Raw genomic sequence first — 18211 nt, 5'->3', positions numbered from 1 at the left:
CTGTTTGGCCACTGTGAGAACAGGATGCTGGACTAGATGGGCCATTGGCCTGATCCGGCAGGTGCTTAGAGCTTGCAACAATTTCAGACAATCACCGCAGTGAAAGTTGTTACTGTATTTCTCCCTTTGGAGAGGAGAGCAAATGCCTTATCCTCTCTCTGTTGCTACATCTGCTCCTTGTCACCAGAGAAGCTAATCCCTACATCTGGCTCCCCAAGCCTATTTTACAGATGCAACCACGGAAATGTGAATTTGGCCACCTAAAATTGTGTGATATATATTTTTTAATCCTCTTATTTTGCTCACTAAAACCTCCCCACAAAGTTGGAGCCTTTGTAAGTCAGAGGAATTTTTCTAAGTCGATGTACAGCAGTTTCCCTGTTATCTCCGATGTTTTTACATCTCCCCTCTGGCTATGAACAATTTGCAGGTTTTGCTAGCTAATAAATCTAAAGGTTCTGGAAAATAAATAGGCTTCAGGTTGCATGAATAGAGCAGCTGTAAAGGCTGTACATGGCTAATGGGGTTAAAACCAGTTCATCGGGTTGGGCACAACTGGAAGGTTGCAGGGTGGGCGGAAGGCCTTGAGTAAACAGGGAATGTTGTTTTGCATGCCCATCCTGACTTGAGCTACAGAGTCACTCCTGTAATATCATTCGTCAGTTTGGAACGCTTGAGGGACTTTTACATTGCCTCTTCTTCATAAAACACCATGTACTTGTTGTGTGTGGACATTTTGACTGCCCTTTTTTTACTTTTGTCATTTTAAAACCATTATTATATCTTTCGTTTTCAATATTTTGTTGTAAGTTGTCCGGTATCGTATGAATGAATTTGCAAATTCAGTGGAGCATCGTCAGAGCCATCATTTTTTCTGTATTGCCCCATTTGTTCCTCTCTATCTACTACAACTGCTACTAATTGCAGTCATACCTTGGGTTACAGCCACTCCAGGTTGCGTTTTTTCGGCTTATGCACCTGCCGAAACCCGGAAGTACCAGAACGGGTTACTTTCGGGTTTCGGCGGTCGCGCATGCGCAGAAGTGCTGAATCGCAACCCGCACGTGTGCAGATGTGCCACTGCAGGTTGCGAATGCGCATCCTGCATGGATCATGATCGCAACCTGAGCGTCCACTGTATTGTTATTGCTACTACTACGTTTCTACCCCAACTTTCATGGTGTGGTGTACATGGTTTTCCTCCTCCTCCTCTCCATTTTATCCTCATTACAGCCCTTTAAGGTAGGTTAGCTTGAGAGGTTGTGACTGGCCAAAGGTCACCCAGTGAGCTTCACGACCAAATGAGGATTTGAACCCTGGTCTCCCAGGTCCTAGTCTAGCACTCTAGTCACTACAGTGGTGCCTCGAGTTACAAACACCTCAGGTTACAAACGCTTCAGGTTACAAACTCTGCTAACCTGGAAGAGTTACCTCAAGTTGAGAACTTTGCCCCAGGATGAGAACAGAAATTGTGTGCCAGCAGCACAGAGGCAGCGGGAGGCCCTATTAGTGAAAGCACGCCTCTAGTTAAGAACAGTTTCAGGTTAAGAACGGACCTCCAGAACGAATTAAGTTCGTAACTAGAGGTACCACTGTACACCAGTCTGGCTGTTTCTGACCACCATTCAGTTCTTCGTTGGCCTCCCTGGATATCTGCCAAAGCTCAGCTACTAACAACAGGGCCTGTCACTGACTGGGATGCCTGGCCTGCTGAAGAGCCAACCCAGCTAGAGTGCTTGCAGCTATGATGCCAGCATAGTGAGGTGACCCTGTTGGCTATGGGAACAGGGATGGTAGCAACGATAAACTGCAGGTAAATGCTCTTAGATAACAACAACAAGGCAGCCACAGAGAGCTAAGTTAAGGCACGTCTGCCTCCATCCCATGCAGCATGTGTGTGAGAGGGTAAGGAATAGGAAACAAGCCCTGCTTCCTCTTTGGAGAAGAGCGGATGTGACATCACTGAGCCCACTCTACTAATTTAGAACTCAGCGGTCCTTAACCCCTTCACATACTAACTAGCATTGTTAGGTTTGACTGCAAATCTCCCACAGAGAAGACCCTCTTCCTAGTAGACACTCCCTTCACTTCAGTTTGCAAGAACACATGGGACAGAATCTCATAAGTTTTGGGCAGGTCAGCTCTTTCAGGCAAAGCTTTAAGGCAGGGATGGCCAACTCCCAAGAGATTGCGATCTACTCACAGAGTTAAAAACTGCAGTGATCTACCCCCTTTTGGGGGGTTCAGGTCAAAGCTGTTGAGCTTCTTTTCGGGAGGAGGAAAGCCACATTTTTGGGGTTGAGCTTTTTTTAGGGGAGCCAAAGTTCTTGGGCTTCTTCGGGGGGAGCCAGTGATCTACCACAGATGGCCAGTGATCTACGGGTAGATCACAATCTACCTGTTCGATATGCCTGCTTTAAGGGATTTAAAGTTCAAGATGAGCACTTTAGATTGGGCCCACATGCAGACTGGCAGCCATTGCAGCTAATGGCATAATATGATCAAAATGCCTAGTCTCAGTTAACTATATTGAGGTGCCTCTAATCACACTTCTCAGAACTCATTATTGCCAGTGCCCCTGTGGTCAGCGTAACTATGTGCTTTGGCTCCAAATTATACCAGTTTCACTCTCTTTTCCAAGAGCAATAGCTCGATAGCTGTCCTTCAATCCTCATCTCAGTAGAGCAAGACAGTGAATAGTAACTCCATGCTTTGTCCAGAGATGTCCCTGCCTTAAGGATAACTAACATGGTGATACGGAGATTGACTGGAGCAGAAGTACAGTAGTTTGAAAATACAGGACTGCCCTACCATGACCATAGCTTGATTTAGAGATGATGTGAGCTGCAGGAAAAGCAATTTCCAAGGCAGTACCCACATGAGTCACTTGCAGCAGAATCCATCAAAGAGTCTTGTGGCACCTTTAAAGAACAACACGTTTATCATGGCATAAGCTTTTGTGGCCAGCGATCCAACTGGATGCACTTACAGATAACTGTAAGAGTTCTGTGTGGCTTACATCTCCTTTTAAATATGCCTACTATGTGTGCTGGTCATATTCAAGCAGCATTTCGTTTCTGCATTTCATTAGATACGCTATTGGCATACTAACGTTGCACGAGTGTAGTCCTGCATATAGGAAAAGCATGTTTAAACTGGACAGCAGGCACATGGAGCCCTTTCACAGGTGAGTGCTTTCCCCATGGCTCACATCATGTCTCATGAGGCTTACACAGCAAAGTATCAGAGAAATTATGCGGCACAAACTTGGGTTCTCTTTTCATGAGAAACTCAGTTTTAACCATGATCTGGTTCCATAGTACATTTTTTTCTTTTTTTAACCCTTGGAAATTGGTGCTTGGTTTCAACAGAAGGAACTTTTGGACATCCCCAAGAGATAATAATTTCCCCGAAATACTGCTGATACAAAAATGGTGAAGCAGCACTAAGTAAAGAATTTGCCAGTAATTCAGCATTGCATTCTAGTTGAGATGTCTTCCTTCTTTCAGTTCCTGTTGTTATCCCCAGTAATTCTGCTGTAACATACACTTCAGCCTCATGATGACTGTGCTTTTTAAGGCGGTATAATTGATTAAACTGGTGGCATTACAGCTAGAAAGTTTATCTGTTCTCTGCAGTGTGTCTGCGACTGGAGTCAGGAAAACTTAGATCTGATTCCCTGTGAAGATGTTGTGCAAAGTTCTGACACTTTGCAGACAAAGCACTAAAACCACAGTCCTTCCACTTTCTTGTCTGTATTTGCCTTGCTAGGCCAGGCAAAAGGTTCATGGTCCAACTTTTCATACCAAGTGGGCTGCAAGAGTACTTTGACATGGAACCTGTGGGCTGCACATTGCCTTGTCGTGGGGGAGAGAGCCAGGCCAGAGCCTGATAAGCAAGTTAATGGGGTTTGGGAAGGAGGTGGGAGGCTCTGGCCAAGGTCCTAGAGACCTACTTTCTTCCCATAGCTGGAAAAGCGCTAACTAGGCTTTGGGAAAGAGGATAGAGGACTCTAGGGCCCTGTCAGAGCCCTCACGCCTCTTTCCCAAAGCCCAGCACCTCGCTTACCTGGCTTTGGGAAGACAGGGTGAGGGCTGAAGGGGCCAGAGTGTCAAATGTTGCCAAGGGTCACCCCCCCCCCCAAAAAAAAGGCCTGGGACCACCCTGGCTGAGGCTATAATCCTATATTGCACTTCCTATAGCCTATATGGGACTTACCGTATTTTTCGCCCTATAGGACGCACTTTTCCCCCTCCAAAAATGCGTCCTATGGGGCGAATGCAGGCTTTCGCTGAAGCCTGGAGAGCGAGAGGGGTCGGTGCACACCGACCCCTCTCGCTCTCCAGGCTTCAGGAAGCTGTCCGCAAGCCTGGGGAGACCGGCGCGACATCCCGCCGGGCTCCCTAGGCTTGCGGATTGCAGCCTGTTCTGGGGGCTGGGGTCGGGGGAAGCTCGGGCTTCCCCAGCCCCTCGCCTGGAGGGGGGGAAATATTTTTTTTCCTTTATCCCCCCCCCAAAAAAACCTAGGTGCACCCTATGGGCCTGTATGCCCTATGGGGCGAAAAATACGGTACTTTTCACCAAACAGAGAGATGTAGGATTGCACTGCTAATTCAATATTCGGTCTCTGACTCCAGTGCTAGCCAGCCAAGCAAAACTTGGTAACGAAATTATGAAACGGGGGTTCACTGGTGATCCCCAAAAACATAGTCAGGTACCTTTGGTAGGGTACCATCACTGCAGTTTCCATAGGCCTATTAAAAGCATGTGGGATGCATATGTGTAAGATCCTCTTAATTTTTTTCTTGGCATGCACACGAAAGCTCATATCAATAACTAACCTAGTTGGTCTCTAAGGTGTTACTGGAAGGAATTTTTATTTTATTTTATCTTGTTTTATTTATTTTATTTTGTTTCGACTACAGCAGATCAACACAGCTACCTACCTACCTGTAGCAAGATGAAAGATAACGTTTCATCATTCCCTGCCTCCTATTTTGGGAGGTTTCAAAGTGCACATCACTTCGTAGCAACGTCACCAGGTCCATCAGACTGTTGCAATGAAGTGCTTTGTAAGATTGTACAGTCGTACCTCAGGATGAATACGCTTCGGGTTAGGCAAATTCTGGTTGCGCTCTGCGGCGACCCGGAAGTAACAGAGCTTGTTACTTCCGGGTTTCACTGCGCGCGCATGCACAGACCGTCAAAATGACGTCATGCGCGTGTGCAGAAGCACCAAAATGCGGCACGTGCAGACGCGCAGTCGCATCTTGCATTCCATTCAGGATGCGAACGGGGCTCTGGAACAGATCCTGTTCGCATCCCAAGGTACCACTGTACTCGGCACCAGCCTCAAAGTTCAGGCAGTAGCTTTTGAATCTGCATAAAACCTGGACGTGCATATTGGATTGCTTTCTAAGTCTGTCATAATGCTCATTTGCTTCTGTGAACCTAGCCAGAAAGTACTGGTCTGCAACTATACAGTTGCTAGATAATGGTAAACTTTGTTTGCTGTATTATCTCCATTTTATTAATGTGCTCTTAACTTGGAAGTTTCCACGCTAACCATTGTTCGACAGTCTTCCCACTTAAATGCCTTGTGGCTCAGTTCTGATCTTTCCTTGGAGTCCGTCTTTGTCTGATTGCCTCCATTATCAAGCTGTGCAGGTGTTGTCGACATGAAATTCTGATCACTTAACTAGTTTCCAATTGTCCTGTTTTGTTTTTTGGAGGGGCGGGTGGTGGTATATGATGCTGTGCAGGGATGGAAATGGAATGCTCTCATCTGCCCAGTTAATAGCTGTGCTCTAGATGCCAATTTTTTATTTCACTTTTTTCTTTAAAAAAGCAGTTTTCAGAAATACCTATTTCTTTACCTTTTTCGCTCAGAATTGCTCTTATGTTCCAAGGGCCTGCTTATTACCACAAAGCAATCAGGGTGGTTAATGTTTCCAGTGGCCCAAGGTAAAAATCTGAATCCCTTGTTAACCCAGAGCCTGAGCTAACAATGCAGCCTGGCTAAGATCAAAGGGGTTCTCCCCAGTCCAGCCGCCTGCTTTATCTAGCCTCTCTTAGACTTTTTTTTAAAAAATATATATTATATTTTTATTAGTTTTCAAATACAAAAACAATACATTCCATACATCTTAATTACATCTTACTTCTCTTTTTTGACTTCCCTCAATTTGTCTGCCATTCCTTCCTTTTGTTACCTTTTACACATTTCTGCCCTTTTAACCCTTTCCGCTCACAGAGCTTACAAACGTAATTTTATTATCACTCAGTTTTTGCATATATTGGATAAACTTTTCCCAATCTTCTGTAAATCTTTGATCTCGTCGATTCCGGATTCTTCCTGTCATTCTGTCCAGTTCTGCATAATCCATCATTTTAGTTCTCCATTCTTCTTTCGTAGGTAATTCCTCCAGTTTCCATTTCTGGGCCATCTTGCTGCTGTCACTGCATATAAAAATAACTTCTTTTCTTTCTTATTTATCTCATTACCTGTAATGCCTAGTAAAAATGCTTCTGGTTTCTTAACAAATGTATATTTCAACATTTTCTTCAATTCATTTTAAATCATTTCCCAAAAGCATTTTACCTTCTTACATTCCCACCACATATGAAAAAAGGTACCTTCTTTTTCTTTACATTTCCAACATTTGTTACTTATCTTATACATTTTTGCTAACTTCACAGGTGTTACATACCATCGGTATATCATTTTCATAACATTTTCTTTTATAACTGTGCATGCATAGAATCTTAAACCTTCTTTCCAAAGTCTTTCCCAATCCTCCATTTGTATATTATGCCCTATATCTTTGGCTCAGTCGATCATAACTGATTTTACCTCCTCATCCTTCGTACACCATTCCAGTAATATCTTATACATTTTTGCTAAATTCTTATAATCATTATTCAATATTTCTGTCTGAAATTTTGATTCTTTGTCAGCAAAACCCCTCTGATTTAAATCTTTTCTAAACATCTCATTAATTTGAAAATAATGTAGCCAGTCATTCACATAGTCCTTAACTTCTTCAAATGGTCTCATTTTCCATTTTCCTACACTTTTACACATTAACTTCTCATATGTCACTCAACCCCCTGTCATATTGACTTTCTTCACACTTATCGCCTCCAACGGCGACAACCAATATGGAGTTTTTTGTTCCAACAAGTTTTTATATCTTTGCCACACTTCAATCAAAGACCTTCTTATAATGTGATTTTCATTTTTTTTTAAATGATATTTATTAAAGTTTCAAATAAACACATATAAACACAAACACAAACAACAGTAAAAACATACATAAACCAACAAACAAAACAAAAACAAGTATAAATTCAAACCTTATTTTCTAAACCTAATTTCACCGACCTCCTCACACCTCCCCCTTCTGTATTCTAATCTCATTTATCTTATCTTATCCTTAAACATCACCCCTGCCAACCACTAATTTTTAAACCCATATCTTTTTAGTCTTCATTAATTTTATAATATTTATTAAGATAGTCTTTAAAGTTCTTCCAATCTTCTTCCACTGTCTCTTTGTCCTGGTCTCGGATAATGTGATTTTCAAAACCTTTATGTACTCGTCTCTTGTCATACCACAAATACGCGTGCCACCCGAATCTGTTATCAAAACCTTCAAGATCTAACACATCTGTGTCTTCTAATTTCATCCATTCCTTCAACCAACAGAGGCAAGATGCTTCGTAATACAATTTCAAGTCTGGCAGGGCGAAGCCTCCTCTTCCTTTTGCGTCCGTCAATATCTTAAATTTTATCCTCGGCTTCTTACCCTGCCAGATATACCTTGAAATTTCTCGTTGCCAATTTTTAAAAATTTCTGCCCCTTTGATTACTGGAACTGTTTGAAACAAGAATAACATCTTCGGTAGCACCTCTCTTAGACTATTTAACCTAGGAGGAGAAAATTACATAAGTCATGATATGTTCAGGGCAACTATGTTATTCCCTGTTCTGCAGTTTTTAGGGTCGGACAGGGCATGTGATTTGATGCAGGTATTGCCCTGCTCAGTACCTGGCTGAGAGATGCCATAGGAACTCCCCAGGCTAGCAGGACCAGTGGTCAGGGATGATGGGAACTGTAGTCCAAAAACAGCTGGAGACTCAAGTTTGGGAAACCCTGGTCTAGGGACGCCAGTGACAGGTTTGAATCCAGAACATCCCAAGACTACAAACCTGTTCCAGCAAGTGCAGCTCGGCCGAGAACAAAGCACTTATCTCATTCAGTATACCTGAAGGAGTGCCTCTACCTCCATCGTTCTGCCGGGACACTGAGATCCAGCACCTAGGGCCTTCTGGTGGTTCCCTCGCTACGAGAAGCCAAGTTACAGGGAACCAGGCAGAGGTAGTGGCACCCGTCCTGTGGAACACCCTCCCACCAGATGTCAAAGAGAAAAATAACTACCAAACTTTTAGAAGACATCTGAAGGCAGCCCTGTTTAGGGAAGCTTTTAATATTTAATAGGTTATTGTATTTTAGTGTTCTGTTGGAAGCCACCCAGAGTGGCTGGGGAAACACAGCCAGATGGGTGGGGTATAACTAAATTATTATTATTATTATTATTATTATTATTATTATTATTATTATTTATTAGAATGTACAGGCGTACCTTGGATCCTGAATGCCCTGGAACTCGGGCGTTTTGGCTCCCGAATGCCGCAAACCCAGAAGTGAGTGTTCCGGTTTGTGAACATTCTTTTGGAACCAGGACGTCTGATGGGGCTTCCGCAGCTTCTGATTGGCTGCAGGGGCTTCCTGCATCCAATCAGAAGCTATGATTTGGTTTTTGAACATTTTGGAATGTTTTGGATTCTGTCCGACTTTCAAGGTACGGATGTATTACAAGTGGGGTCCACAGTGGACTCCCAAAATGTCTGGCATAGTGTTGCTGACCATAAACTGCTACATCTTCCTGTGAGGAAACTCAGGGGTTTTTGTTTTCTCCTTGATACAGGAGTATTGGAAAGGGAATCATTTAAAGCAGAGAAGAGAAAGCTGTGTCTCTCTGCCCCCCCCCATGTTGCTGGAGTAAAACTGCAATCTTCTTTGGCCCTTGGAAATGCTGACTGGATCTCCGTAACATCTGGAGGCCATCAGATTCCCCCACACTCGTCATTTTATTTGGGGAGGGGGACTTAGCTGGACTTTTTAAAATTTATTTTTGTTATATTACAAGGCAGAATGCACTGAGTCAAGTCTTTCAATCCAGAGGCCAATAAAAGAGTAGCAAGCGAATAAATCTGTCATTAGGCAAAACTTTCGTGATGATTTATGCTCTCTCGCCGCATTTCAAGAGCAAGCTGTATGTTATAAAGTGAAGTTGAAAAACGTGATCTGTTTGTCTCCATGTGTGACTCTGCTGTTCAGCTATCCAGGAATTTTTTTTTTTTAAATACAACACCAAGCCCTACCATTTCCTTTCTGCTATATCACATTACCCTTTCTGTTTTTGTCTTTCACTATAAAACAAAGCAAGATCCTTTTATTTTTTCCTCTCCCATTTTGGTCTAAAGGCAGTTTAAAGGGGGATTTTGTTGAAATGTAAAATAAGATGAAATGGGTCAATATGTATCTTTGTACCAGGCAAATACATACTAAGTTTGAGCTTATGCACCCTACAGTGCAGTCCTATGTATGCTTACTCTGAAGTAAGCCTCATTTAGTTCAATTGCACCTTTTCAGGTATGTGTGTCCAGGATTGCCACCTGAGCAAATTTGCTCATGTAAAAATTGTCACCCATGTTTTCTTTTATACAGGTATATTGGTGCAAATGCTATACTTCAAAAAAGGTGTAAAACAGGAAACATGGGTGTGAAAGATAAAGTTTCACAGTATAAATAGCCATGCAGAATTAACTGCATTACCATTCTTTAGCTGCTTACTATTTTGCATTCTCAACGCTCAATACATCAGAAGTGCTTCTAATTTCTGTCCACATATGAGATGCTGTGTGCTTTTGCAAGTCCTTCCCATGGCTGAAAGAAAAATTAGGAAAGCATGGACCAGAGCCAGCCCAAGACATTTTGCTGCCTGGAGCAAATGACAAATCTCTCTCCCCGTCTACAAATTTCCAGGTACCGTTTTACAGTCATACCAGGTACCGTTTTACAGTCAAAATGACGTCACGCGCATACGCGGAAGCTGTGAATTGTGACCCGTGCAAGCAGGTTGCATTCGCTTCAGGATGCGAACGGGGCTCCAGAAAGGATCCTGTTCGTATCCAGAGGTACCACTGTACTTCACCACTGGTGACACGACAACGTTCTCCACCACACCAGAGTTGCTCAGGGACTGCAGGGCAAGCTGTGTAGCACACATTACTCAGTTTTCTTGCACTTCACCCCTGCTGCCCTCTCACCGTAATCTGCCACCTGAGGCGGCTGCCTCATTCTGCCAAATGCTAGGGCCGGCTGCCGCGTGCAAAGTTCAGTATGAAAAGCCTGGTGGTTTTCTGGTCCGTGTAGCATCTTCATAAGCTCTTGGGAAGCATGCTTGGTGCAGATAGCCTGTTCAAAGAACGTAACATTCAGAGGCCCTGGTGCACTTGACAGTTGTTTTCTACGTCTTCTCTCCACTTTGTCAGAAGCATTGCTTAGTCAGGAAAGCAGCTGTTTGGAACCCCTTGAGCTGGCAGGGGAGTCTTCCTTTCTCTCCTAGGCATGTGAACAATCAGATCAATGTAGGGTTTGCAAATTGAGCAGCTGGATAATCTCTCTCTCTCTTTCTCTTTCTCTCTCTCTCTCTCTCTCTCTCTCTCTCTCTGTGTGTGTGTGTGTGTGTGTGTGTTAAAAAGGCAAGGGGCCAGATCCAATTCACCAGTTTTGATTGGGTTTTGCCATTAATTATTAGCATTCTGACTTTTTTGGTATTCCATGGTGGGCCATGCAATCCGCTATTCTGAACAATGCTTTTTATCGGGGAGGGGGAAGCGGGGATGGGTTTACGGAACCAGAGGTGGGGTGGGGGCTGTGGCCTTAAAAAGCTTGGGATCTACCAACATAGGGACAACTGAGATTAAATGCTGTATAAATGGCCTAAAGAAATTGGGTATTGGGTAGGCGGAGGCCTGAATGGGTCAAAGCAGGCTCGCCCCCACTCATAGGCAGTGCTTGGTGGCTCAGTGTAGCTTTGATTTGCCTGTATTTGAATATGCTTCCATGGGAACCGCAGGTTGTCTCTGTCCTTGTTCAGGTCTGCTTGACTTGCCACTTGGACTGCCTGTTGTTTCCCTGCATAGTGCTAAGAGCTTTGCATTTGTGTCTTGCCTTTCTTATTAAAGATTTAGTTAGGTAAGGAATCCCGTTCCACCCACCCAGGAAGTGAATTTTTCATACCCTCAAGTACAGAGGCTCCCATCTGCACCATGTATTTAAAGCAGCACAGAGTGCCCTGTGAAAATGGATTTATTGTTAAACCACTCTGGAAAATTGTGGCGCTGGCAGGGGCCTGGGGTCTCCTATGAGCTCCCAGCATCCTTAGCAAACTGCATTTCCCACAATTCTTCTGGGGGAAGCCATGACTATAATAATTTATTATTTATACCCCGCCTATCTGGCTGAGTTTCCCCAGCTACTCTGGGCAGCTCACAATGGAGTGTTAAAAACAATACAGCATTAAATTTTAAAAACTTCCCTAAACGGGGCTGCCTTCAGATGTCTTTTAAAGACTGCGTATTTCTTTCACATCTGAAGGGAGGGCGTTCCACAGGGCGGGCGCCACTACAGAGAAGGCCCTCTGTCTGGTTTAAAGGAGCATGATAGGGCTTTAAATGTATAGTGCAAGAAAATTTGCAGAGCTGAAAATCCTTGGGGAGCTCGATTCGGCAGGATTACACAACCTTTTGCAAATATATCCACTCAGTGGGCCATAGCCCAGTGACGGAGCACATGTTTGGATTGGAGAATGCCCCAGGTTAAATTCCTAGCACCTCCAGGTATGCCTGGGATAAGCTCCTGTCCTGAAACACTGGAGAATTTGGAATCATTGTCAACAGTACTGAGTCTGATTGACCAAAGATCTGACTTTGTGTAAGGCAGCTTCTTATAAAGAAGTACAGTATTAATATTATTGCTGCCTAGGTAAAAATACGCGTAAGCCCCAATACTTTATCAGCATCTTTTGCCTAAATCCTGCTGAGCCTCTTCCATTTATTTCAGTGAAGCTGGGGAATTGTGTCCTGTGTTTTTAATTGTACACTAACTCATTTATATCTGCCTCGATTTAATCCCCTTTTTTGTGCATGGGGACAAGAGTGTGCTCCTGTGAGCTTTATTTTTTTTAAGTGCCTCTGAATTATTTCACTAATTCGGCTGTTTAGTAGTCAGAAGGCAAAGGGCAAGGAAAGCTGGCCATGACATGGTAATTAATCCAAAGCAAACTTTTTAACTACCTCATAATTTCATCTGCTCTTCCCTGTGTTGATGATATGGATATTCCTCATTGTGAGGACAGGCAATACTGTCTAATATGTTTTGGTGGGATTGCAATTATTATTATTATTATTATTATTATTATTATTATTATTATTATTATTACTACTCTGCCCATCTGGCTGGGTTTCCCCAGCCACTCTGGGCAGCTCCCAATAGAATATTAAAAACACGATCAAACATTAAAAACTTCCCTAAACAGGGTTGCTTTCAGATGTTTTCTAAAAGTCATGTAGTTGTTTATTTCCTTGACATCTGATGGGAGGGCATTCCACAGGGCGGGCGCCACTACTGAAAAGGCCTTCTGCCTGGTTCCCTGTAACCTCACCTCTTGCAGTGAGGGAACCGCCAGAAGGCCCTCGGCACTGGACCTCAGTGTCCAGGCTGAACAATGTGGGTGGAGATGCTCCTTCAGGTATACTGGACCGAGGCTGTTTAGAATCATAGAATCATAGAATCATAGAATCATAGAATCATAGAGTTGGAAGAGACCACAAGGGCCATCGAGTCCAACCCCCTGCCAAGCAGGAAACACCATCAGAGCACTCCTGACATATGGTTGTCAAGCCTCTGCTTAAAGACCTCCAAAGAAGGAGACTCCACCACACTCCTTGGCAGCAAATTCCACTGTCGAACAGCTCTTACTGTCAGGAAGTTCTTCCTAATGTTTAGGTGGAATCTTTTTTCTTGTAGTTTGTAGTTTAGGGCTTTAAAGGTCAGCACCAACACTTTGAATTGTACTCAGAAACCTAAAGACAGAAAGTATAACATATCAACCATCAGTTTTGGGAAGTCAGGCAAGGACAGTCACGTACTGTCACTGCTGGCGGCGTAGAATGTTGCCAGCGTTGAAATGAAGGGAGTGAGAACACGTTGACTAATGTCACACAGAGGTGCCTCCAAATAATTATCTACCCTCACCATGGCCTTATGGCATGCCAGTGTCCTAGCACATGGCATGGAGAGTTGCTGTTATAGCTTTCCATAGGCATCTGGCTGACCACTGAGAGAACAGGATGCTGGACTAGATGGGTTGTTTATCTGATGCAGCAGGATCTTCTTACATTCTTAAAGAGTTTTCATGCTACTGCCATTGCTCTTGAGATGCAATTGCTGCTCTGCCCTAGCAACCAGAATGCAGCAATGTCTTACACTATGTGTTGTGGCTGCCATGGGGTCACGTCAAAATGCAGAGGCTCTTAGAATGTAAGCACTCTATAATAAAGCACTGTGTTGATAGCAGTTGATGCTGGAACTTGATGCTGGTGAGCACCCTTCTATAACATTAATGTGTGTGGTATGTGCTTAGTTTCAGAATGGCTTCGGTTATTGCCTTTCCTGGGTGTCCTTGCTCTGCTCGGATACCTTGCTATTCGTCCATTCCTCCCCAAGAAGAAGCAGCAGAAGGATAGCTTGATCAATCTCAAGATCCAGAAGGAGAACCCCAAAGTAGTGAACGAAATCAACATTGAGGACCTTTGTCTCACAAAGGCAGTGTATTGCAGGTGCTGGCGCTCAAAAACGGTGAGTCATTTTATTGCTTTGAGATGTGGCTTCAAGGTTACTGTGATTTCCAGTATACCTGAAGCAGTGTCTCCACCCCCATCGTTCTGCCCAGACGCTGAGGTCCAGCGCCAAGGGCCTTCTGGCAGTTCCCTCACTGCGAGAAGCCAAGTTACAGGGAACCAGGCAGAGGGCCTTCTCGGTAGTGGCGCCCACCCTGTGGAATGCCCTCCTATCAAATGTCAAAGAGATAAACACTGGCATCTTTTAAACCTCAACCAACACTGGCAGCTTTTAAACCTCAACCAACCCACCCTGATTTTGCGGGAACCAAATCTCTGTAAAGTGCAGAAGGATCCAGCAGTTCCAGGTTTTTATGAGCTTGAGCTACAAGTGGCTGGAGTAGGCCGCGTTGTGCCCTCCCATCAGCATCAGGCAGTTTGGCCAGAGATGTCAGATGTCAAGGATGGAGCAAGTACAGAGACCATTTTAAGGCATTCATTGTTTCATTTTGGGGTATTGGGCCTAGACTACTGTCCCTCAGCCTGGATCTTTTTCTGTCCCCGTACTTAAGCTTGTAGGTTGCCATCCCATTTTATCTATGCCGAATGTACTTTGTTCTAGTTATGAGTGACCTGGGCTCCTGTGGAAAAAGTTTCTCTGAATTATAATTACCACCCTACAATCAGTGCAGATATTCAGTTGCTTTTCTCTTGCCTTCTTTTCAGTTCCCTGTCTGTGATGGCTCCCACAAGAAGCACAATGAGTCGACAGGAGATAATGTGGGCCCATTAATACTCAAGAAGAAAGAAGTCTAGCAAGCCTCCCCAACTAAGCCACGACTGACGGGAAGTCCACTTGATACCCACGTGGTAGTGCTTTCAGTCTAATAGTTACTGTAGACTTGAGCTTTGATATCTCTTTAGGTTACCTTAGTTTTATAGACTGTGATAGACATGTGATGATATTTTTGTATGGTCTCAAAAGCCATGTCCAACTTAATGAAGAATGGTCCCTTTGTACATGCGTTTTTACTCCCGTAACAAAATGATTGCTCCCAGAGTTTCAATTTAACCAGTAATAAAAGGTTAAGGTGATTCGTAAAGAGCCATATATGTACCCTTTCTCTGCTTAAAATAAGCACATCTACACTACAGATTTAAATGTGTCTGAAACTAGCTTAACTGTTGTGACTTCCACAAAAGAATTCTGGGAACGGAAGTTTATCTTGATCCTGTTGACATTTCGTTTTTGTTTCACCGTCGTTTTTTTTACCTTCCGCAAGTGAAGACAGCCTTGCCTATGGCATACCTGGTTTGAGGAGTATGGCAATGGTTAATAAGCCCAGTTGAAAATAATTAAATCTAAGAACAATGTAATTGGTGTCACAGTCCATTTTATGGCTGATATTGGACGAAAGGTGGCATTTTTTCCTACATAAGCAACAATGACTAAGGCTTCTGCTCACAACAAACAAAAAACCCAATTTGTCTGAAACAAGAGGAGTGCCTTATACTCTTATTTAAGTTTGAATAGTCCCATCTATGCCACACTCAAGAATCATTTTCCCAAAGAGACTCATGTTGTTCCGATCTCCCTGTACATCTCAACACGCACTTAATTCCTAATTCCATGCACAACCATATAGTATAGACAGTCATGATCTGAATTCCAAACAATATTAGGTTTTATGCTCTGTTTATGCTGTGGAAAACATCTACTGCCCCAATGCCAAAGCAGTATTAGCAATTAGTAGTGGCTTTCTGGACCTAGTTAGATACAAACTGTTTATGACAATAAGGCTCTGATAGAAGCATCCTTGGCTAACATATTGCCTATGAGAAAATAAATGGCAAAGTAAATTGACCTCTGCCACCAACTTGCTCCCAGATATTCTCACTGTGGACAGAAAGTAGATTTCTATTGAAGCCCTCTGTTTTGCTTGTTACTTATGTAGTAAATAGGTTGGTTTGTGAAACTGACTGTGCCTTTTATATCTGGTGCCCTAGTCCTCCCATTAGTGTCAAAAGCCCTCCCGTATTTTCTTCTGCATTACTCCGAATTATTACAAGACAACTGCTCTTGGATATGTAGCATGGTTTGTCAGCTTCCTTTCAGAAGAAAACAAACAAATTGCTAGGTTTTTTTTTTAAAACCACCACCACAGTGGTATATTCTTCATTGTGACCAACCTGGTTTTAGGTAAGTAATTTATGGATTTTTCCATATTACTTTCAGTCATGGAGGCCAAAGTTCTTTCTAGTGATGTACATGCATGCATACATGAGGAAGGTGCGCACACAGACCTATACTTTCTCCACGGCGGGGAGAAACTTTGGCCAGATGATTATGCAAACGAGCCTTTAATTACAGCTAATGTTTGTTGGATTTGGGGGAAGGGGGGAGTCCCTGCCTACCACACTTCCCACTACAGATAACACAGATCCAGCTCCAGCTCACATTATGCAGATGAGGAAAAAGCTATTGCATTTCTCAACTTCTGGTTTCAGTTTGTTTTCTTCCTTTTTCAGCAGAAAACAACTCTGCTAGAGCCAGGCAACGCATGGGTGTGGGGAGAAGCTCAGGGACCAGCTTGCAGCACCTTCAGATCTAGCACTAGGGGATTACTTGTCCTCTTATGCTTGGACTGGACCCCTGTGCCTGATCTGGAAGTAGGATGCCAATTCATGCCTGCATCCCAATATACATATCTGACTGGTGGAGCTCCATAGAGCTACATTTGCTACGGTGCAGTCTTCTTCCTAAGCTTGAACTCAGCCTCTGAATGTCTGGGGAGAGAAGCTAGCTCTGCCCTGTACCAATTAGCTGGGTTTCTATTATTTTATTATTACATGTGTAGTTCCCATTTTCTCTTAAGGAATTCAAGGTGGCATACACAAATTCCTCATTTTACCCTCACAGCAACGCTGTGAAGTAGTTTAGACTGAGAGCTTCCTGGCTCAGTGGTGATTTGAACCCCAGTCTCCCAGGTCCTAATCTCAATACATTAACCACTACGCCACCCTGGCTCTTGACAAGATGCCATGAACTCACTTCTCTTGGAGCTGTTCTACTGTGCGCTAAAACTGAGTGTGTTCCATGAAAAACAAAAAAGCGAGCAAAAAAATAAGGTGCCAAATAGATGGAATGGGGTAAACATGTAAGCAACAATGCCACTGCCCCTCCCCAAAGTGTTTGGGTGGTGGGGAGGAGCAAGACAGACAATAAGCAATTTTCTTTTAAATACAGTGGTACCTATGGTTACGAACTTAATTCGTTCTAGAAGTCCGTTCTAAACCCGAACCGTTCTTAACCTGAGATGCGCTTTTACTAATGGGGCCTGCCGCTGCGCGATTTCCATTCGCAACCCAAGGTACTACTTGTGGGTTAGTGGAGTTTGTAACCTGAGGCACCACTGTATATCTGCCAAGAGAATTGCAAAAACAAGGAAAGCCAGACTCCCTACATAGGAACAAAAAGCACCGTGACCCCCCCCCCTTTTAAGCGAATCTCTGCATGCATCTTCCTAAGATTGGGCTCTGGATTAACTTTCATCTGCTGTTATTTATTGTTTGATGTGATAAATCATGGGATTTGAACCATGATCTAGTTGAGATAGCTAAGTTAGTAGAGCACCGGACTCCCGACCTCAGGGTCATGGGTTTGAACCCCATGTTGGGCAGAAGATTCCTGCATTGCAGGGAGTTGGACTAGATGATGCTGAGGATCCCATCCAATTCTACAATTCTGTGATTCTCTGAACCTTCCATAAGCAAACAGGGAGATAAAATCGATGCCCACCACACTTGGAGCATGAAGATAATTTTCCTCACTACCACCAGAATGAGGCAGCTCAGTGCTAACTTGTGTTGTTTTTGAAATCTGAACTGGAGAAAACTAGAACAGGCCTCTCCTTTCCTGTGGATGAAATGCTGCTAGCCTGAGGGGCAGGCTCCGATTTCAGTTTAAGATTTCTTGTGAAGTGCCTGGCATCTCACCTACATACCTTGCCTGATCCTTTTGATATATATTTCAGGCAGCTTGCCGATTTGGAATTGTGTCTAAACTTTTGTTGGGTTGGGTTTTAATTTCACGGTAATTGCTACAGACAATTCAAAGGATGTTATGGTGTACAACCAACATTGTGTGTGTGTGTGCAAGAGACAGACTTGGAAAGTTACACCATGGAGGAAGTTACATATGTAATTCTGTTACTACCAATAAAATATTCATTCTACATC

The 18211-nt window shown here is 43.5% G+C and overlaps 1 protein-coding gene and 1 long non-coding RNA gene across 2 annotated transcripts in view; one reads left to right on the top strand and one right to left on the bottom strand.

Annotated features, from left to right (window-relative positions):
• The window catches only part of CISD2 (CDGSH iron sulfur domain 2), a 22534-nt gene extending 4323 nt beyond the window's left edge, over positions 1-18211 (top strand). Inside the window, exons 2-3 of the mRNA XM_081877425.1 lie at positions 13777-13991; positions 14699-18211. Of these exons, the coding sequence (XP_081733551.1) occupies positions 13777-13991; positions 14699-14788 (305 nt within the window). The 3' untranslated portion in view covers positions 14789-18211. The remainder of the gene's footprint in view (positions 1-13776; positions 13992-14698) is intronic.
• LOC309349334 lies at positions 4157-8275 on the bottom strand. Its single transcript, XR_014159855.1, has 3 exons — positions 7912-8275; positions 4570-6066; positions 4157-4213 (listed from the first exon to the last, which is right to left on the bottom strand). It is a non-coding gene; the product is annotated as an uncharacterized lncRNA (long non-coding RNA).

Source organism: Podarcis erhardii, assembly GCF_964252035.2.
Source record: "Podarcis erhardii genome assembly, chromosome: 9".
In the NCBI taxonomy this organism is placed as follows: Eukaryota; Metazoa; Chordata; class Lepidosauria; order Squamata; family Lacertidae; genus Podarcis; species Podarcis erhardii.
The sequence above is the reverse complement of the archived record's forward strand: the minus strand, read 5'-3'. Positions and strand labels throughout refer to the sequence as shown.